The following is a 23,537-nucleotide window of genomic DNA, read 5'->3' on the forward strand; positions in this document are numbered from 1 at the left end:
GATCTCTGGGGAATCCTATTTCTTGGTACAACTATTCATTAGCCTAGTATTTATCAGAAACACACAGAGTTATAGTTGCCAGCAAAATTAAAGACTAATTGAGTTGGAATCCTATTTCCATTTAATAGTTGGAATATAGGAGTATCTAAAGAAAGCGAATTTACCCTTAGTTTCCAATAACCTCTCCATCCTTCTCTCCCTTCCTCCCTCTCTCCTTCTCTCCCTTCCTCCTTCTCTCTCTCTCTCTCTCTCTCACACACACACACACACACACACACACACACACACACACAGCTGCCTGTAAATATTTTTGTGCATAAAGGTTCTTTTCTTCTTTCTTTAATCTCTTTGGGGGTATGGTGGTATTCTAGCTCTAAGAATTTCCACAGTTTTTGTAATTTGGGGGCCTATTTCCAAAGTACCTGTCAATTAGGAAATGGTTGAATAAATTATGGTACTATAAGTTTTGCATTCCTAAAAATCACTGCACTATAAATAAAACCCACAGAGCTTGTGGAGGAAATGGAGTTAGGAGCACAACACTCAGAAACTTTGTTAGTGACATAAAAAAGATATGAATTTAATAAGAAGGTAGAGCAATTTTACATACATTAAATGGTTAAGAAATACGTAAAGACTACAATAAATAGTGGTGGCATCTGCAGCTTTGGGTCGTTGCTGCTCTGGCAGGAAGATTGGGGGTGGAGTATGGACCAGCCCTCCTATGTATTTATAACTTCTGCTGCACCAGAAGATAAATAATAAATATGAAACTTTGAAAAAGACTGAAATTTGCTGGTAAAAGTGGACTTCAGAAAGGTTGTACCTCCTAAGTTATTGAGAAGTGGTACAGTTTTTTGCTTTCTTGCTATTGTTTCTTTCAGATGAAATTGTGCATAAAAAACATATGGCAATCCTTTGGGATAAATTTATATTTTTGAAACAAGCCTTATAGCAGAAATGATCATATATGAATAGAATGGTATATTATTGTACAATAAGAAATGATAAATGGAATGGTTCCTGAGAAATCAGATGAGGTTTATATGAAATAATATGAGTAGAACCAGGAGATGGATTTATCAAAACCAAACAAGAAAAACCAAAAAACCAACAGCATTGTAAAGAAAAATACTTTGAAATATTTAAGCACTCTTATTGGTGCAATAACCAACCAAGATTCATTCCAAATGACTGATGATGAAGCATGCTCCCCACCCCCTTTCAGAGATGATGGACTCAAAGTATAGAATGAGACATGTTTTTGTAAATGGCCAATGAAGGAATTTGCTCTACACTGGAAAACTGTTATGATGTCTGGCACACCACCAACAATGGGAAGTAGAAGGGAAGTGGGAGGGAGACAAAATAGATTTTTATTAATTGGAAAAAAGTGAACATTCTCTAAACTGTCCTATCCATCTTCATAGAGAAGAAAAAAAATTCTGTTGAGCCTCCTGAATCTACTGTGGAGTGGATTTAACCACCAATGTCATTATCTGTTCTCTCTTCTCAACCAACGTATCAAGGACCATAAAAATGTTCAATCACTGTTAAATTCAGCCAGAGAATTGCTGTTGTCCTCCTATAGCAGTCAATTTTGCTATGTGACAAGTCAAATAAATTGTATACTTGATGCTACTATATTTTAAAGACTGATATTTCCTTATGACTGAAAACTCAATTGTTTTGATGTTTCTTGTTTGTGCAATTCTTTACTTATATCAAAAGAATATGGTTTTATATTTAGAACAACAAGGAAACAGAGATTTTTTTTAATATCAAGTCATAAAAATCAGAGATACTATCACAGGAATCAGGGATCTAGAACTGGAGGGCCCCCAGAAGCCAGTTATGACAACTCTTTCTTTTGCTGATGAGGAAAATGAAATTTGGAAAGGTTGGATAACTTGCCCAAAGTCTTTTCAATTGTACCAACCCCTCATGACCCCATATGAAGTTTTTTTGGCAAAGATACTAGAGTGGTTTGCCATTTTCTTCTTTGGCTCATTTTACAGAGAAGAAAACTAAGGCAAACAGGATTAAGTGACTTGCCCAAGCTCATACAGCTACTACATGTCTGATGCCAGATCTGAACTGAGGAAGCTGTCTTCTTCACTCTAGACCTAGTATCCATTGAGCCTTTGTTATCTTATAACATAAGGCTTCAGTAGCTGTGCTTACTTAGGAAAGCTTTTCCTCTATTTCTAATTTCCTGTGATAAGAATCATTGCAGTTAGAGGCAGTACTCTTTCATTTTTCTTATTCTCTAGTTTGAACTATTTGTAAGTCTTTTGGGGAATGCATTTTGAGCTAGAGTAGTATCTTAAGAGTTAATTTAGTGACTGTTGTGAGACAATAAGAAGGAATGAGCTGGCTCCGGTTCCCCCTGAATGTAAGACATGTATGGTTAAATATAAAATCAAAGGAGACAGATCATAAGTGCTCTAGGAATCCAGAGAAAGGCAAGGACAGAATGGTCTGGAGTTATTGGGAGTGGTAGAGAAGGAGGAATTTGAGATAAAACTTGAAGGATGTTTATGATTTACATAGACAAAATCTGAAGTGGGAATAAATATGGCATGTTTGCAAGACATTGCAAACTGATCTAGGCAATTGTAGGAAATAAAATTGAATGAGTAGGGTGGGGATAGGTTATGAAAAAATCTGAAAAAGCTGCCTGAGTTTGAGACTTAACCTGTGGACAACAGAGATTGATAATATTTGTAAATGAGATTTAGCATAATATCTGTATATAGTAGGCACTATGTAAATGTTTATTCCCTTTCTCTTCTCTTATTTCCCATTGATGGTATTCCTAGTTAGGATTAGAGAGAATAGGATATGTTCAATTTCTTGGCTTTTAAATACTTTCTAACTTCAGGATCATGAGCTAATTTGTGTCCACATATGTGCTTTTTACTTGGGTTTCAAACATTAATTTTAAAGGCTTATAAGACTGATTTAAATGAACTTTGGAATTTATATATATATATATATATATTTCTGAATTTTTATTCACAGCTAGAGATTTTAAATGCTACTCATCAGAAACACTTCCTGAGCCCAATTTTGCACAGAAGAGAAGCTAAAACGACAGAAAGAATTTGACACATTATGTATGTGTCATACATAAAGTATGCTCTGATAAGTTTACATGTTCTGGAGTTCTAGACTTAAAATCAGGATGACCTGTATTCAAATCTTGCCTGAGACAAGACACAAACATAAACATATTTGTTTCTTCATCTATAAATGGGGATAATGTCTGTTGTAACCATCTTAAGAGATGACCAAAAGATTTTAATTAGATAATATTTTATATATATATATATATATATATATAAAATACTTTGCAAACTTTAAAATGCTATCATCCTTTATTTTTTATCTGCTACTCTTCTGGATTTTGACTTTATAATCTTCTTATATTTACCACCCCCATACTCTACTTTCTGGAGCCCCCTCCCTTTTTCAGTTTACTATTGCATATTGTCTTCCTCCATTAGATTGTAATCTCTTTGTGCCCAGGTCACATAACTAATGACTACCTGAAGCAGGATGCGAATTCAGAGAGAAGAGTCTTCCTAATACTTCCTGGTGTAGCACTCTATCCACTGCAGTATATAGTCACCCCAGATTCCAGTACCTAATAATAAATTGAATTAAATAATTATCATTAAATTAAGAATAAAAGCAAGAAGTTATATGGTAAAGTGATTCACAAATATTTTCTTATTTATCTTCACAACAACCCTAGGAGATAGGTGCTATTATTACCTTATTTTAGGAAATGGAGGCAGACAGAATGACAGAATTTGAAGTCAGTTCTTCCACACTATACCTTTATTCTATCTACTGGGTTACCTTATGGCCTTTAGTATTAGCAGCAGTGACTCACCTAGGTAACATAGTAGACAGAGTACTAGTTCTAAAGTCAAAATTGGGCACAAATCCAGCCTCAGATAATTACTAGCCATATGATCCTGCAAGTCATTTAACCAGTTTGCCTCAGTTTTCTCATCTATAAAATGAGCTGAAAAAGAATGATAAACAATGCTAGTGTATTTGCCAAGAAAAATCCTAAATGTAGTCACAATGAGTTGGACATGATTGAGAAACCACTGAATAAGAACAACAAAAATTAGCCATGATACTTAGAATCATAGAAGTGTAGAATCCTAGAATTTAAAATCAGGAAGGAACCTTAGGGAACTTTAGAGAACCCTATTCACCTCTTCAAATTATTTTTTTAAAAGAAATAATAACAAAATCTTTCTTTGTTGGGGAAGCTGTTGATCCTATATCCTGATTTATAGTCTGAGTACATGAGGAATTTAAAAAATACCACAGATCAAAATCTGAGAATCTGATAACAGAATGTTGTATCCCTAAAAATCTTATGTTTGACACTGGCCTTGGGCAGAGTGTTAAGGACTTTTCCAGGGATGATTAGTGAACATACTGTCTTAGAGTAAAGGAAACAGAACCGGTGTGAAATTGTACAGATCACACTGTAGGAAGGAAATTAATTTCTTTTGGTACCTTTTACTGTTCACAACACCATCTGTTATTTTAAAAATATACTGGGAAAGAAAATGAGAATTCCTCTCCCTTAAATTTAAAGTGAGTCCCAAATTCATTTCTAACATCATTTTGCCAAAAATGACTCCACTACTCTCATCTCTGTAGACATTACCACTGCATATATACCCACCTTGGAGAAATAACTTTTTTGTTTGATTTTTCTATGATTTCCATCAGGGATTATTAATCTACATTTGTTAATTAGTTTATAGTCTGAAAATTATTCACAAGACACCAACTAGCATAGTTCATAAAAGTCACTATTAAAAATAAGGTGGAGAAGATGAGTAGAGTATAAAAGTGAATTTTAATAAGTTGTGGGTTACCTATAATTATGACATATAAATAGATGAGTAAAAAAGTAACTCAGATAACAATATGGAAAAATAACATGAGATGCAAAGGAATTTAGGTGTGTAAATTCTTAGACAAGGCAATCAGTTGGGTCTCCATAACACTATGGGGTAAATTTTCAATGCTCAGTTGAACCACAGTGCTCCCATTAACATTAATGAGAGTTGGGTTGCTTAACTCCCTCTGTGCAATATTGAAACCTATCCTTTCGAACTTTGCAAATTAAAGTCAAAATGAAATGTTAATTTTATGCTGAGAAGGTTGGAGTTTAACAAGGGCTCTTGCCTCCTGATTTCAGGGTATCACATTTAGTTTTAAAGGTGGCACAGTTCTTATGTATTGTATTGAAGTTGTATTTTGTGCTGCCCTCAAATGATTGAAAGCATTCTTTTATATTATTATTATTATTAAATGTACTAGGTTTCCATTGGCATTTATAAAATTGAAGTCTTCTCATAATGCTGAAAAGTTAAAGGTTCAATCATATACAAGTCTTTGTGATCCTATTTGGGGTTTTCTTGACAAAGATACTGACATGATTTATCATTTTCTTCTCCAGCTCATTTTATAGATGAGGAAACTGAAGCAAATAGAGTTAAGTGATTTGTCCAAGGTCACATAACTATTAAATATTGAGGCCAAATTCGAACTTAGGAAGATAAGTCTGACTCCAGACCCTTTGCTCACTTGTACCACCAAAGAAAAAAAATATCATTCTAAAAAGCCCAAAGAACTTTTAACATATACACCCAGGGATCATTGTTCAAATGATAAGCCTCAAGGAAGAAGAATGATGGCACTTGTTTCTGTATACAGATAGTGCCTTAAGTTTAAAAAATTTTTTCTTCCAAACAAGTTGATGAGATAAGTATTGTATTCCTATCCCCAACTTACAAGTGAAGAAACTGAGGCTGCGAGAGACTAAAAGATTTATCTGGGGCTATACAACTAGTAAATTGCAGATCTAGGATTGGAACATAGGTTTCTTGATCACAGTTTCTCTTCTAGAGCTCTTCTTTCCATATACAAATAAATATGAAAAACAATTGTCCTAAAGAGTCTAAGATTAATTATCAATGGATTCTCCCATTTTTTGTCCCACAAGTCAATAATGGAATGTCTAGTCACAAAGAAAAAAGACAAGGGACTTTTTTTCTAGAAGAAGGATTTGAAGTTGCTAGGAAATCCTGCTCTTCAACACTGGTGTTGTTTAGAAAGGAGAATCACCTGTCACATAGGTGCAGTGTTGCAGCTTTGTCCCCAGGCACCAGTTACAATATGAATGTATTGGAAATCTAGGTTGGAGTTGTTTCCATCACACTGAGCAAACCCTAGAAGAACTTGGTTATATTTTCTGGAAGGCTGAGATGTGCCATGTTAGGCTGTTAAAGGCAGTAAACATACTGAGGTTTATGGAGTATTCCTAGAGCACCAGCACCTCTGATGGGAGGGCTTACTGAGCTGTTTTTAGGGATGTGCATTCACACTTAGTGTCTCCCTGACTCACCCATCTCTTATTGGTTGCTCCAAGAAGCTGTAAAATGTGCAGCAGGCACACTCCACTTAAACCATCTTGACCAAGTTAAGGATAATCACTGGGCTTTCAACCTGTCAGTGATTTGGGAGTATGGCTATCCCAAGCATGTGAAATTTCCCTCACTGGAATGGCAGGTGAGAACAATATGTCCTAACTGGCCATGAAGGTGGATGAAGTAGGTCCTGTGGAGCACTTAGCAGGGGTCCTCAAACTAGGAGGGCCAGATTCGGCAGCTGAGGATGTTTATCCCCCTCACTCAGAGCTATGAAGTTTCTTTATTTAAAGGCCCACAAAACAAAGTATTTGTTTTTACTATAGTGCGACCCTCCAACAGTCTGAGGGACAGTGAACTGGCTCCCTATTTTAAAAAGTTTGAGGACCCCTGATTAGAGCATTACATATGCCAAGGTCATCCACTGCATACTGGCTGTCACCAGTCATCTTGACTTTTGCCTTGCCATTGGACTTTGATGACTCTGAAAGGAAGAGTAAGGCTAACGATTTTATGCAATTCTGCTTAACCTAAATCTAGTTAAATTGGAAAATCAAGATATCAGCCTATAATGTAATTGTTTTTTTTTTTAAATGAAGGAATGACATCAATGTTGGATAATACAGTAGTCATGGAGAAAGTCCTTTGTCTTTTCTTTTTGTGACTGGGCATTCCACTATTGACTTGTGAACTAAAAATTAGAAGAATTTACTGATTATTAATCTTAGATTCTTTAGAACTGTTGTTTATGATGTTTATCTACATTTAGAAAAAGGTCTAGAAGAGAGTGACAAAAATATGGAGAGGAGAAGAGGATTAATATAGTCTATGAGAGGAAATTCAGAGTTTTAGAGAGTTGTACTGAGAAATTAAATGATTTGCCATTTTATATAGTAAAGGTAGGATTTCAATTCAGATCTTAGCTTTGAGGCTGACTTTCTATCCACTATGCCACAATGCCTTTCTTGGTTATAGAACAAAATTACCTGGAAATGTCCCTTTCCCATTTTATATTAGTCATTATTTGCTACCAATTTTTCTTCAAAGCAAAAAATCTGTGGCAAAAATTTGGTAAATGCTCTTTCTCTGCCCCTATTGTTGAGTATTGAAGCCTGGGAAAGACTTTAGCTTAAGACCAAATTCTCCCACTGCATCTGGGATCATCTCTAGTGCTCCTGGGTCTGTATCTTGCCGCTGAACCCAGATGACTCTGGAGGAGAAAGTGAGGCTGGTGATTTTGCATAGTCCTTCCTCACTTCAAGCCAATTAACTTGCATGTCATGGCATCAGCTTCTTGATGCCATGGTTCTCTTTGAGAAAGGACAAAAACGAACTGATGCTGAGTGAAATGAGCAGGACCAGGAGATCATTATATACTTCAACAACAATACTATATGATGATCAGTTCTGATGGACCAGGCCATCCTCAGCAACGAGATCAACCAAATCATTTCCAATGGAGCAGTAATGAACTGAACCAGCTATGCCCAGAAAAAGAACTCTGGGAGATGACTAAAAACCATTACATTGAATTCCCAATCCCTATATTTATGCACACCTGCATTTTTGATTTCCTTCACAAGCTAATTGTACAATATTTCAGAGTCTGATTCTTTTTGTACAGCAAAAAAAAAAAAAAAAAAAAAAAAGAAAGGACAAAAACAATATCACTCCATCTTTAAGAGAGAAGGAAATATTTAAATGGGCAGAAGGTGGATGGCAAGAGAAAGGGAGAAGAGGAACAGGAACAGGTAATCCATCCACCAGGTAATCAGCCCTCAGACAATCAAGAGTTTGAGAAACAGCAAGTAGACCAATCTGGCTCAATACTTTCTTATTCAACCTATTTCCTTACAGGAGTCAACCAGGAGTTCACAGTGCAAAGACAAAAATCAAAGGACTTTCTAGGGTTTATTTTGGTGTTTTTGCTTTGTTGCTTTTTGAAATTAAATTAATTATCTTCAATAACAAAAATCTATTTTTTCTCCCTCTTTCTCCCCTCCCATTATTCAGGAGGAAAAAAGAAAAATTTTAAAACAAATATACAGTCAATAAAACAAATTCTCTCATTGAGGCAATGTAAAAATACCCCCCCCCCCAATTCTCCTTATGTACAAGAAGGCATCTCCTCTTTTTAATAGACAGATAGGACCAACTTCTAGAATCATTGTGAATGCTATTACATTAATCACACTTCAAAACAATCTTTAAAAGTTGTCTTTATGGTGAATTTGTTAATGTATAAATTGTACTATTGGTTCTACTCCATTCTACATCAGTACATAAAAATTTTTCCAGGTTTCTCTAAAATCATCTCCTTTACCATTTCTTATGGCATATCATTATTTTAATATACCATAATATTTTCAGGCTTTCCCAATTAATGGGTATTCCCTTAATTTCCAGGTTTTGCCACCACAATAAAAGAGCTGCTATGAATATTTTCATACATATAGTATTTTTCTCTTATTTTTGAATATAAGACTAGTAGTCATATCATTCAGTCAGCTGTAACATTTTAGGCAGCGTTCCAGAATACTTTCCTAAATGGCTGTACCAATTCACAGTTCTACCTATAGAACATTAATATGTTCAAAAGTACTTTGGCTAAGGTTGGGGGAAGAGTCTCCCAAGAGTATTCTCCATATTTTTAGCTCTCTACTCCAACTGTTTAGCTGTAAGGATTTTAAATGTTTTCTATTGACCACTCATGATAGATTCTATACATTCTAATTAAATTCCCAAGCCAAGTCATACTTAATATCATTTTGGCTACAGTGGTCAACCTCTCAATTAGGATAAAAATACATAATTCTTGGTTTGGTATTTAAAAACCCTGACCATCTAGCTCTAGTCTAAACCTTTCTGTTTCTATTACACTTTTTCCTAGGCACTCTCTTTTCTAGCCAGATTAGTCTACTTGCTGTTTCTCAAACATGGCCCTCATCTCTTGTCCTCTTGACTTTGGAGAGTGTTTCTGTGCTTTGAATGCATTTCCTCTTTACCTCTGTTTAGCTTTCTTCAAATTTTAGTTTGAGTCATCATATCCATCATAAGATCTTTTTCTCATCCCTCCAAGATGATGCTACCACTTGAATGAACATTTGGGATGGATTCTTGAATTTTGCATATCTCTGTTTTTTTCTGAGCTAATTTAATTCTGCTTTTCTCCTAGAGCACAGTACCATCTCTGATGAGAGCATGCCATGTTGGGTGGTCTTGTGCCAGTGTCTCGCATCATACGATCAACTCTAAAGTTCATAAGAGACCTTAAGAGTGTCTTTGAATTGCCTTTTTCTGACCACCTTGTGAATACTTTCTTTGTGTGAGTTCTCCATAAAACACACATAGACACAGACACCTCCCTCTCCCTCTCTCTCTCTCTCTTTCTTTCTCTTTCTCTCTCTCTCTCTCTCTCTCTCTCTCTCTCTCTCTCTCTCTCTCTCTCTCTCTCTCCACATATAAATTTATTTATTTATACTTGTGTTAGAATGAAAATTCCTTGAAGGCAGAAAATATTTAATTTAATTTTATTTTTATCCCCATCATTTGGTATACTGCCTTGGCACACATTAGTTGCTCAATTGATACTTATTGATGGATTAATAAATGTTGATTTGTTGAATATAAATCTCTCCTTTTGGTCATTTCTTCTTGTTCTGTCAGGAAGATAATTGTCTTTCATATTGTACTTCACTATACACTTAAAGATATTTATTGTTATTTTCAGCCTTCTTCTCTTCAGGGCTAATAATTCCCCTCAAAATTTTTCAAGTTTATTAGTTCTCTCTGAATTTTGAGATTGAATGGCTTCAGTTACCTCCTTAAGTCCTTCATATAAGAGCTATCAAAATTAAACCAGCTAGGCTTATTTAAACAGTATCTGACCAGTTTGTTCTCTAACTCAACCTGTTTTCCTGATCTCTCATATTGTGTTGTCTGTTCTGATGTTCAGATAAGCCTGAGGTAAAGAAAACAACATTGAAAGCTCATGTCTTTTTGGTGTCATCTGTTATTAAGCTATTCTCTTTTATTTGACAAAAGAACATTATCTTCCCTTGTCCCCTTTTTGTTCGCTATATTTTAAAAAGTGGTTTCCCAATTTCCTTTGTCTCTTTCAAATAACATTATAATTGTTTGGGGAATGGTTTTTTTTTTTTTTTTAAATCTTTTCATTGTAAGCTTGTATCTAAGAGGTTAAAGACATTAGGAAAGTGGGGATTTCTATCATCCATTTTCTTCCCTCTATTTTGATGGGCTATTTTCTACAATGTGTGAGAATCAGGCTATGATTATGATAATCATGAAATGATAAAACAGAGAAACAGAAAATTTGAAAACTCATAAATTTAAAAACTACTGTAGTACAATATTATAACCATTGCACCTCAAATTTTGATTGGAAAACTATTGATTTTATTTTTTTCCCCTGACTTCCTTTATTTTCTTGTGTGAATTTTCTTTTTTCCCTAAGGCACAAATTTATTTGGGAGTGGGGAAGGTCTGTAACAGTGATATTGGAATGTTCCACAGTAGGGGTGGGTGTGGGGAGTGGGAAAGGCAGAATACTAGGAGTCTGATGATCTGAATTCCAGTCCTATTGATGCTCCCTAGTGATGTGACTATAGGAAAGACACAATCTTTCTGAGACTTACTTCTTTTAAAATTGGTATAATAATACCTGTCTTTTCTGTATGATAGTGTTGTATCAAAAGAAATAATACATATGAAAGTGTATTGTAAATTCTACAGTGCTATATACATGTACAAAATTATTTTAATCTGAGTTGTATACTATCTTGTACATGCCTTAGTTTGGGTTTGTGTCCATGTATGTTAAACTAGTTTTGTAATAGTCAAGATTGTTCTTAGGCTAGTTCATATACCCTGAACTCTATTGGGTTGAACCAAGGATCTAGAATATAGCCAATCTTGAATTTTTGACTAATAATGGTGATCAAGAAAGGTTTACAAAAGGACTTCTGATTTGTTCTGGGTTGCTTTGGTGTAGGAAAAAGTCCATCAAAAGAAGTTTTCCTTTCTTTGCTATGAATTCTTTACATTTCTAGGATTGAGTTTGGGTCACATTGCACCCCTCAGGATCAGTATAAACTTGCTTAGTTTCCTTGGTACACTCATGAGGGTTCTTTAGCTTATTATAAATCCAAGGCTCTGGAGGAATAAACCACGAGGTATAGCAAATGGCCTGGTAATTTTCCATTTAGCATTTGCTGAAATGAAAATCAGCAACTTGTTTTTTCTATCTCTTAACAGGAAATTAAATTGTGCATTTAAAGATGAGTGAATTGGAGAGGGAGATGATCAATGGGACGAATTCCTAAAGATGATGGAGGGTGATATCAATAGTATAGAGGGTTATCCTTGGCAAGAGGAAGGATCATCTTTTGTTTAGAGACTAGAGCAAAGGAAGAGAGCATGGATAGGTAAAGACGTAGCATGATAGGGAGACATAAAATAGGGAAATTAGAAAGCTCATAATGGAGTAAGAAGTAAGGTTAGCTAGTGAAAAACAGAGGGGTAGGGCTGGTAGCTTGGGTTCAAAGGAAGAGGAAAAGTTCCAAACAGTAATACAGAGCATTCCAGAGAGTCAAAATATAAATATGCTAACTCTCTTGGCCTCATAGTAGGGAATAGACTATGAATGAAAGAGTAATCATCCAGGGAAAGGATGGCCAGGGGTAAAAGATATTTTAGAGAATGTCAGTTTTCTGTGAGTTCAAGAAAATAGAGTGGGAGAGGAAGAAGTTTAGGATGAAGAAATTTGCCAGAGGGTTGGTTCCAAAGAACATATAGGGAGAAATGTATAGTACATATTGACAAAAATCTCCTTTTATTTCCAGAAGAGGAAACAAGGAATTGGTGGGGATGAAAATGGCTAAGTTCTTGAATTACAAATGTATGGGGAGAGGTAATAAAGGAAGGCTTTTCATCTTGGAAGATTGTGCTCATGATCCCTAAGGAATAGGAGGGTAAGGTGAGGGGAAAACTATATGGTCATGATGGCTGGGAACATCATGAATTCAAGGAGGCTAATAATTTTAGGCAATAAATAGAAAGTTGAAGTTGTTACTTTAAAAAATGGACTCTTGATGTTATAAGCAAATTAGAAGAACAAAGGATAGTTGACCTCTCAGATCTGTGGAGTAGGAAGGAATTTGTGACCAAAGAAGAACTGGAGTTCATTATTGAACATAAATTACATAATTTTGATTATATTAAGCTAAAAAGCTTTTGTACAAACAAAATGAACACAGACAAGATTAGAAGGGAAGTAATAAAATGTTAAAACATTTTTACATTTAAGAGTTCTGATAAAGGCCTCATTTCTAAAACATATAGAGAATTTACTCAAAATTTATAAGAATTCAAACCACTCTCCAATTGATAAATGGTCAAAGGATATGATAGACAATTTTCAGATGAAGAAATTGAAACCATTTCTAGTCCTGTGAAAAGGTGCTCTAAATCACTATTGATCAGAGAAATGCAAATTAAGACAATTCTGAGATACCACTATACATCTTTCAGATTGGCTAAGATGATAGGAAAAGATAATGATGAATATTGAAGGGGATGCCCAAAGGACAATCAAAATGTGCATACCCTTTGATCCAGCAGTGTTTCTACTGGTCTTATATCCCAAAGAGATCTTAAAGGAGGGAAAGGGGCCCACATGTGCAAAAATGTTTGTAGCAGCCCTCTTTGTAGTGACAAGAAACTGGAAACTGAGTGGATGCCCATTAGTTGGAGAAGGGCTGAATAAGTTAGGATATATGAATGTTAAGGAATATTATTGTTCTATAAGAAATGAGCAGCAGAATGATTTCAGAGAGACTTGGAGAAACTTACATGAATTGATGCCAAGTGAAATGAGCAGAACCAGGAGATCATTGTACATGGCAACAATAAGATTATACAATGACCAGTTCTGATGGACGTGGCTCTTTTCAACAATGAGATGATTCAGGCCAGTTCCAATGATCTTGTGATTAAAAGAGTTATCTACACCCAGAAAGAGGACTGTGGGAACTGAATGTGAGTCACAACATAGAAAATAAAACAAACAACAAAAAGCATGAAAATGCTTTCTCATTTTCTTTCCTTTTTGATTTGATTTTCCTTGTGTGGCAAGATAATTATATAAATATGTATTCATATATTGATTTAACATATTTTTTTTACCATGTTTAACATATATTGGATTACTTGACATCCGGAGGGGCAGATAGGAAGGTGGGGGAAATTGGAACACAAAGTTTTGCAGGGGTCAATGTCAAAAAATTTTCCATACATGTTTTGAAAATAAAAAGCTTTAATAAAATAAGGAAAGAAAAATTTAAAAATTGACACTTTCCTCTCTCCCCATATTTCTGTTAGTTTACAGTACCAACCACTTCATAAAACCCTTTATAGTTTGAACTTTGCAACTGTAGTCCACTGATTCCCTATTAAGAGGAGGAAAATATATTTTATCTTAATCCTATGTAACCAAGATTAGGCATTTTATAGATTGAATTCTTATATTTTTTAGTTTTATTTTCCTTTAAATTATTCTTGTCATCTTAAATTGTTCAGTTAATCTGTGTCACACACATAGATACATATATATTGGTTGATTGGTTCTTCTTATTGAAAAGGACCAAAATGACAACATCACATTAGAATCAAGGTACAATGTGTCTGACTTTGGCTTATCAGACCAATATAAGCCTGGAATGCTCTGCCACAGGTAGCATACAAACAGTCTATATGAACATTTGGGGTAGCTTCTCTAATTTTGTACGTGTCACATTTCTTCTGAACTAATTCAGTTCTGCTTTGCTCATAGAGCACAGCATCTTCTCTATTGAGGGCCTACCTTGCTGGGGTAGATTTTGCCAGTGTGTCCCATGTCATACAAACAATTCTGAAGTTCTTAAGAGAGACCTTGAGAATATCCTTGTATTGCTTTTTCTGACCATCTTGTGAGGGCTTTCCATGTATGAGTTTTATATAAATATATATATATATATATATATACACACACACATATATACATTGTATATATTTATATAAAATGTATGTATATACACATATATTCTAATTCTTCTTTTTTCTTTTTTCCTTCACTTTAAACAGATCTGCCCAAGTTTCTCTTTAGTCATCATATTTGTCATTTCTTTATAAGACATTACACAATTACATGAATACAAAAAAATTTGTTTCTTTCATTTTCCAATAGATGGAAATCCACTTTATTTCCAGTTTTTCTTTTTAACTATCACAAACAACCTCTTTATTTTTCTGTCTCTATCACAATCCTTAAAAAGGACTAGTGTTAGGAATGAAAGGCATTGATGTCATCTGAAGATCAAAATCTAAGAGAGAGAGTCACACAGAACATGAGAACAACATGAAGAAAAGGAGCTGAAATTATAATGATATTTTCCTTATTGTCAAGGTTTAGTACAAACAATATTATTTTTAGTCAAGGTCGATTCCCTCCCTTATCGCCAATTACCCTGCCACTCAATTAAAGTCAATGAAATTATGGAATGATTTGCTGTGGTGCAGAAATCTGGGGAACAGAATTAACATCATTTTAATATCATAAGATCATTGATTTAGAACTGGAAGTATTTACAAGTCACCTTTTCTGATCCCCTTATAGAGATGAGGAGCCAGAAATCCAAAGATGGAGTTTTTCTGTGTTGTTCTGCATTTCAAACACTGCTTATCACTGAAATATAGTCATCTATTTTGTTTTGGTTCATTTTTCAGTCATGTCCAACTCTTTGTGACTCCATTTGTTTTTGTTTTGTTTTGTTTTTTTACAAATATACTGGAGTGGTTTGCCCTTTCTTTCATCAGCTTATTTTATAGATGAGACATTGAGGCAAACAGTGTTAAGTGATTTGACTGAGATTGCAAAACTAGTAAGTATCTGAGGTTAGATTTGAACTCAAAAAGTCTTCTTGACTTCAGGCCTAGCATTATATATTTACTGTGCCAGCTACTAACTCCCACCTCTTGATCATAAAAACTTGACCTAATTTGATGATTTTGATGGTCTTTTAAGATATGTCTTCTCCCTTTTGAAATTAAATGCTGAAGAGACACTCAGTCATTTATGTGAAAATAGAATAATAAATAACATATTAGAATTAATCTTCATGTCTTTTAGGAGATGTAGAGCTGTTTGCAGTGATTTATTACAATATTCCCAATATTCCCATCACATCAAACCAAATCCATTTGACATGGAAAAGGATGATTGGAAAAGATTTTCCTTGATTGCAGAACCCATAAAAAAAGACTGCTCCAAAATAACTTTCTCTCCTCTTGCAAGGAGTCACAGGTGATTATTATTGCATCTCTCTTCCGTTTAGGACCGAAGATTCAATGATGAAATCGACAAGCTGACCGGATACAAGACAAAGTCTCTGTTGTGTATGCCAATCAGAAACAGCGATGGGGAGATCATTGGTGTTGCACAAGCAATAAACAAAACTCCTGAAGGTGTTCCCTTCACTGATGATGATGAAAAAGTAAGATTGCATGCTTCTTTTGGGGCTTACACTATTGCATTATTACCCTTCCTATAGTGAGAAGATAATTAATTGTCCTAAGTGAAAAGGAATGAGGATTATAAGATTCCCCTGTTCAAAGATCAATGATCTTTGATTCATCTCATGATGAATGATATTTTTCTTAGATGGTGGACTCCTTCATCAATTTGATGGAAAATAGTCATGCATACAATATTTTTGATTACACTTTATCAAAAAATCAAGGATCCTATTCATAGATCTGCAAGGGACCTTAAAAGTTGTTGTTCAGTCATTTTTCAGTCATGTCTGATTCTTCTTGATCTCAGGATTTTTCGGCAAAAATATTAGAATGGTTTACCATTTTCTTCTTCAACTCATTGTTCAGATGAGGAAACTGAGATAAACAGGATTAAGTGTCTCCTTTGGAGTCACACAATTATGTGAGACCCTTCAGGTCTTTCTGACTTCACTCCCTCCACTCTATCTACTGTATCACCTAATTCAATTCTCACATTTTATAGCTGAGGAAATTGAGATCCAGAGAAGTTTGCCCAAACTTTTGTGCTATTTGCCCAAAGTTATATATGTAGTAAGTGACAGAGTCATGATACAGACCCAATTTCTCTAACTTGAAATACACTTCTCTTTCCAAAGACATTTGGATGAATTAGGAGTCATAGATTCAAACCTCTGCTCTGCTTACATTAGCTTTGTAACAACCAGGCAGGTTACTCAGCCTCTCATTTTTTCCCTCATTTGCAATATACAAATAATATGTAAACTACTTTGCAGTGAGGAGCAAAATAATAGTATTATCCAGGTCATGTTTATATACAGCTTCAGATTTACAAAGCACTTTCTTCACAGTACCCTGCAAGATAGGTAAAGTATTTTGTCATTAAAAATAAACATATACTCACAAGTCCCTAATAGCTTTTGGCTATTTCCAAACCCATGATGATCATCCGTTTGATTCATAACTCACGAGCCTCTATTTCCATGAAATCTCCCTTGACTAAGCCAAAATAAATCATGTGATGGCAAAGCAAAGGACATTTTCTCAAAGTAGGGCGAGAGGCAAATAACAAGGAATTAAATTAAGCAGTGAGCTCACTTACCATCCATTTTCCAAAGTTGCCACTTGCCTGCATATGTCTCCTGGGGAGCACTGGTCTCTTAGCTGCTTCTTAGCCATCTCAGGCTTATTATCCTGCCATCTTCACATAACAATAGGAGCATCATCCCTCAAGTCCTCTTGACAGGATGTTAGGGAAGTGTTCATGGTAGCAGTATCATGCTGGTATTCTCAGCAGGGCATTGTAAACTTAGGGTACAAATGGTGGGGTATTGGCCCAGGAGACAGGGAGTGTTTTTGAGAGTGTTGTTGCTTCCCAGCATGACAATTAAATAAACAGGGTATCAAAACCAGACTCTGTCCATTGTTTTTCTTCTGCCTTCCCCTTTAGCCCTGCCACATGGACTATAATCTATGTCTAATTCCCTGGAGATTATCCTAGTCTCTTGAAAATGTGAAGTGTATCTAGGTAATCAGAATCTGGACTGGGTTAGTATTGCCATTTTGCAAAGTCCTAATAACCTTGAGGGGGATGTAGTCCCAAGACCATTCCTGATGAAATTGGTTCTCCTATACCTCTAGGCTTCCCATGAGGGAATCTGAAAATCTCATGGAAAGACTATTAAAAACATAAGCTATCATCATGGTACAACTGATGGTGCAGTAGGTAGAACATTGAAGTTGGAGGCAGGACAAGCTATTTAATCTTTGTTGCCTCTGTAAATGGGGATAAAAATAACATCTACCCCAAAGGCTTAAATGAAATTTAAATGATGTAATAACTGTAAAGAAAAGCACTTAGCACTATTCCTAGCACATAGTAGTCTCTTTATAAATGTTTATGACCTTCTCTCCCTTCTTATTATGATATATAAAAAAGACTATGTTGTCATAAAGTCATAGAAATATGAACTATTACAGTAATATACTGTAGGGTGATTCATAACATAAAGTGTTTTATATTTTCATCACAAATATCATGATCATTAGTCTTATTATTATATAGACTTTTTTTTCTCAGAATAAGCAGGCTTTTTAATTAAGGGCTCTAATGCTATCAACCATTGCCCAAGAGATACAAAGATATTACTGCATTTTAACAATTTAGAACTTTTTTATTACAGTTTAATAACTACTTGAAAAGTTTACTTAGTTGTTACATAAAAATCCCAGAATGGTGAATGGTATTCAATTGTTATTCCCAAATCCTGATGAAGAAAGGATTATTCAAGCTTTTAGAGGGCAATTGACTTTAGTTGTAGTAATGTACTTCTTGACCTCAAGTCTAAGAGTTGTTACCAGTTTATTCATCACCCATATTAAGACTCAAAAATTGTTTAGGAACCAAAGCTCCTGCTTTAAGCCTTTCCATTTGATTTTTAAAATAAGCTATAGAGTATATATATATATATATATATATATATATATATATAAGTATATATATATAAGTATAATGAAGGTATGGGACCTTTATACTCAGAGAGATCCATGTTTTTTAGGACTGTCACTGAATGATTCTAAGTGAAACAGAAAAACAAACAAACCAAAAAAACAAAAACCAAAACAAAACAAAAAACCTCACTTGCCTCTTCTATTCCAATTCTTCTCCAAGAAAGACTCATTGAGGATGGGAAACGAGATTGAAGTCATCTCTCCTCCAAGAAAGGAAATATTAGATTAGAAGTATATCTATTTGCTCCCGTAAATATCATCACTCACAGGGGTCCTCAAACTTTTTAAATAGGGGGCCAGTTCACTGTCCCTCAGACTGTTCAGGAGGGCCAGACAAAGGAGGGCAGTAAAAACAAAAACTTTGTTTTGTGGACCTTTAAATAAAGAAACTTCATAGCCCTGGGTGAGGGGGATAATCATCCTCAGCTGCTGCATCTGGCCCGTGGCTGTAGTTTGAGGACCCCTGCAATATATAACTGGGTTCAAGCTAACTTCTTATCACTTTATCATTTTGTGGGAAAAGGAGGTTCTCAACTCTATAATCAAAACCTTTCCAATCAAATGCCTTTTTCACAGTGAGCACACATAGAAAATAGCAAAAAAAAAAAAAAAAAAAAAAAAAACCATTTATCCAAGTCATAGTAAAATAGAAATCAGAGAAAGTATATATAGGAGAATGTATACCAGATAATAAAGAGTGAAGGAGCTCTCCCATTGGAAGCAAGGTAACTCAGCTCAGTCAAGAGAGAGTCTTGGATTTCACCCAAGGGGAAAGTCATCACAATTTATAGTGTAGCAAGCTGGGAATAGGGAAATGAGTTGAGACTGCTAGTTCCTCTAATGTCTTCCTAGTCTTTTCCCTTCAGCATCCAGAAATAGGGTTGGCCTTTTCTATTTTCTCTCTAGAAGCTGGAAGTCAGAAGTGCCTAAAGCAATGAAACTTAAAGTTTGATGAGTCCCTATTGGGGGACCCTTCACACATAGCAGGACATTCATCTCCACCAAAAAGGAGAAAATCTTATATTAATGGACTTCTGGGACAGGGGTTACATAAAACACTGAATCGCAGCAAATTTCAAATTACATTTGTTTCAGTTTAGTATGTGCTGTTCTCATCTTTAATAGTGTTACTCTTCCTAATTTACCTTTCTGGATATGGAGTTGCTATTTTGCTGTACTAATTTGTAGAGAAGACCTTTTGGCAGGAGACAAAAGGATTAAAAGGTTATTGTAAAGTATCATTAGAGTATAACACAAAGAAGTTTTCAAGTGAAGAAAGAAGCTGCCATAGGTCATTAGTGGAAAGAAGTATTCACAATCATCCATATTTAACCCAAATAAGAGAAACACTATAAAAGCTCCAAGAACAACTAGAAAATCGTTAGACTTCAGAGCATTTGTTAAGAACAACTAAAAACCATTACACTTTAGGCATTTGTTAACAACTAGCTCAGGTCAGTAAAAGCAATTATTTCAAGAGAATCATGTGAGAAAGATAAGGCAAATCTAGGTCACCTAGCTTGTTAGACAAAAACCTTCCCCTGGTGATATGTACCTAAAGGATTTTTGCTTAAATCAATCATTCAGTCAAAAAGTATCTGTTATATGCTAGACACTGTGATAGGTACAGGGGATATAAATATTAAAAAAAATGAAACAATTCTAACACCAGCCCTGGAGTCAGGAGGACCTGAATTCAAATTCTGCCTTAGATACCTAGTAGCTACGTAACCCTGAGCAAGTTACCTAACCCTGATTTGCTTCCCACAAAAGAAAAAGAAGAAGAAAAAAAGAAACAATAAAATAATTCCACAACATAGATCTGGGAAGGAACTAAGGCCAACAAAACCAATGATTGGCCCAAATCTAGGTTGTACTTTATTGGAAACATCATGACCCTGGTGATGGACTTACTAGGCTCATCCCAAGGATTCCACTTGAATGATAGGCCATATGCAAGACTCTCTGAATCACTTTTAGATCTAAAATTTATTTTCATTTGACCTAAATTTTTATCGTATCTTAATAGGAACATCATAAGTTTTGTAACATAGCTTTAAGTTTATCATTTCCATGTCTCATAAATTATAATAACTATATTAGGAAAATGTTGATATGGTTGGTTAATCTATAGCATAAATTATTCTTTGTTAGCTGATTTGCTAGTGTATTTTTAGGACAGTTTTTAAAATTTGGTATAGTTTTTTTCAGTTCTACCCAATTCACTTAATAATTACTTGATTTCCCTTCAGTCTGGTTCTATCCTAATTTTCTAGCTTAATAGCTCATTATTCTCTTTCTCATACTCTATTGTCCAAACAAACTTGGGCTGTTCTCCAAATTCAATATTCAGTCTTCTACTCTTGCCCCATTTTTGGAAACTTTCTTCAACCCAACCTCTTAAAATTCTTTGTTTCTTTTAGTCATTTCCTTTTTTAAAATATTTTTTTTCAGTAATAGTTATAGCTAGCATTTGTATAGTACTTTAAGCTTTACAAATGCTTTTTCATCTTCTCCTAATAAAAAAACCTGGGATATAGGTGCTGTTATGACCCCCTTTTTTCAGATAAGGAAAATGAAGCAGAGAAACGTTAAGTCTTTGCCTGGAGTCAAACAAGTATATGTCTGAGACTGCGTTTAAAATGAGGTCTTCTTGACTTTAAGCCTAATGCTCTATCCACTGAGTCACCTAGCTGTATCCTAGAGTTGATTTATATTAAGTCCCATGTTGAGTCATCTAATCCCCCTAGGCCTGTTTGAAACAAACTGGCTATTTATATGTTTCGCATCCTAGAATTGTACAATTGATTCATTGGGACCTAAATTTAGGATTTTTATTGTTGTCCCTTTTACATTTTATTTTATTATATTGGTCCATTACTGAGTCTATGTTTCATATGACAATGCTGGCAGAAGACCATCTCTAACAGTTTCTACTAAGTTCAAAAAGCTTTGAATAAGGACCTGGTGATGAATTATATATTTAATGATCAATCAATCCATCAACAAGCATTTATTAATCATGCTCTCAGGGCTATGCTAGACACTAGGCATACAAAAACAAAAACTAAACATTTCCTGCTGATGGGGTAAATGGACTCCAGAAAAGACCATGTCTCTGGTAGCAATCCAGTATTTGAGTGGACTCCAGTGAGGAGCAAGCTGATCTTGTGGCGTTATCTTGTATAGACAAAGCTATCCTGTAGTGATGCTGTTACCTTATACAGTTTGGAGGTTAAGCTCATCATCAGCTCCTGAGGCTATCTTATATCAATAGGATAGGCTTACTGATATACACAGTTAGCATAGTTAGCTTACCTTCTTCTGGAGCCTTTTTCATAAAAGGTCCCACCTCTCCTCTTGTTAATTGTGAGTTCATGAGGACCTTGCCCATGTGCTAACCATTCCAATAAAGCTTTGCCCCTTGATCTGGAGATAGTTTGAGTGTATGAATTTATTTTACCTGGCTCCCTATCATTGTGACTTTTTGGACCTCATCGATTTTGCTGCTCTGTGTGAAAGTGGCTTAATATACTTCAACATTGTCTCCCTAATCTACAAGGGGGAAATACATCCCTATAAGTATAGACAAGGTAAATGTAGACTATATATAAATATATGCATATCTCTCTCTATATCTATCCATCTATCCATCCTTCCATCCATTCATATCTATATATTATATATTATAACCAAATGAAATAGAATAGAATGGAAAGTATTTTTGGAGCAGTTACTGTGTGACAACCACTGTGCTAAGCACTGGGTAATCAAATAGAAAAACAAGACCGTCTCTTTTCTCAAAGAGTTCACATTCCAATTAAGGGAGATAACATACAAAGGAGGTTTTAACTTTAAGTAAGATGGAAAGGCTTGATGGTCCTTAGAGTGTAGCAGGAATATAGATGACAAAGTCCCAGAATCCTTGGGTTTCAAGAAGTAGGAGGATGGAAATGCCCAATGAGATCAGATAATTTTTTGGGAGGCACTGCTATCTGGGTTGGAGGGGGCTCAGAAAAGTCTTCGCCTAGGAAGTGGTACTTCAGTTGAGATTTTTAAGGAAATTAGGGATGGTATAAAGTGGTAGAGGAGAGAAGGGATGATTTTCAAGTGTGGGGGACAAAGTGCACTAAAGCATGGAATTAGGAGGTAGGATGTTGTGTTTTAGGAACAGTAAGAAAGCCAGTATGGTTATTGTAAAGAGGAATAATGCATAATAAAGATGCAAAGGTGAGTAGGAGCTGGGTTATTATAGTTTTAAATGCTAACCAGATTGGTTTATATTTAATCCCAGATACAATAGGGAGCAACTGGAGTTTATTGATTAGAGAAGTAGCACGGTCAGATCTGTGTTTTAGGAATGGGAATAATATCACTTTAGCAGTTGTATGGCAGTTAGGTTGGAGAGAAGGGAGATGGGAGGTAAACAAAAAGACATTTAGAAGACTTATTAGTTTTCTAAAATAAGAAGACTCATTTTAATAGTTCAGAAGAGAAATGATAAGGACCTGAACTAATGTGGTGGCTGTGTGAATTGAGAGAAGCCAGGTGAATTTAACAGATATGGTGGGGGTAGCTAAATTAAGAGCTAAGAGAATATAAGGGCATCAGGATCCATGTAAGGGAGTGCCGCATTGATGAGATTACTTTGTGATCTATCTAAGCTTTCCTCTTGAATAACTTTCATTCTTTTAAGACAAATTTCATTCTCTATTAAAACCTTCCACTTGAATGACTTTGGAAAAAAAAAGTCTTGTCTAATTATCACTGATTTTTTCAAGAATCATGGAGAGATTTGTATTAAATGTAGCCAACCAGGTGCACATATTAATAATTAGTTATACTGACAAATTATTAGTTTGGTGACTCACATTGGAAGCACACAAAAAGGCAGAATATACAGCATGAGAATATGCAATTTCTTGTTTCAGTGGTTGGGCTTCAAGCAAAGGTACCTATTTTTTTTCAGTGATATGTAGAAGGTGATTC

General features: G+C 35.1%; 1 protein-coding gene across 1 annotated transcript in view; it reads left to right on the forward strand.

The window, feature by feature from the left end:
* PDE11A (phosphodiesterase 11A) overlaps positions 1-23,537 on the forward strand; it is a 452,396-nt gene that overhangs the window by 60,414 nt on the left and 368,445 nt on the right. Inside the window, exon 2 of the mRNA XM_031960412.1 lies at positions 15,860-16,018. Within this exon, the coding sequence (XP_031816272.1) occupies positions 15,860-16,018 (159 nt within the window). The remainder of the gene's footprint in view (positions 1-15,859; positions 16,019-23,537) is intronic.

This window comes from Sarcophilus harrisii, chromosome 3 (genome assembly GCF_902635505.1).
Source record: "Sarcophilus harrisii chromosome 3, mSarHar1.11, whole genome shotgun sequence".
Lineage (NCBI taxonomy): Eukaryota > Metazoa > Chordata > Mammalia > Dasyuromorphia > Dasyuridae > Sarcophilus > Sarcophilus harrisii.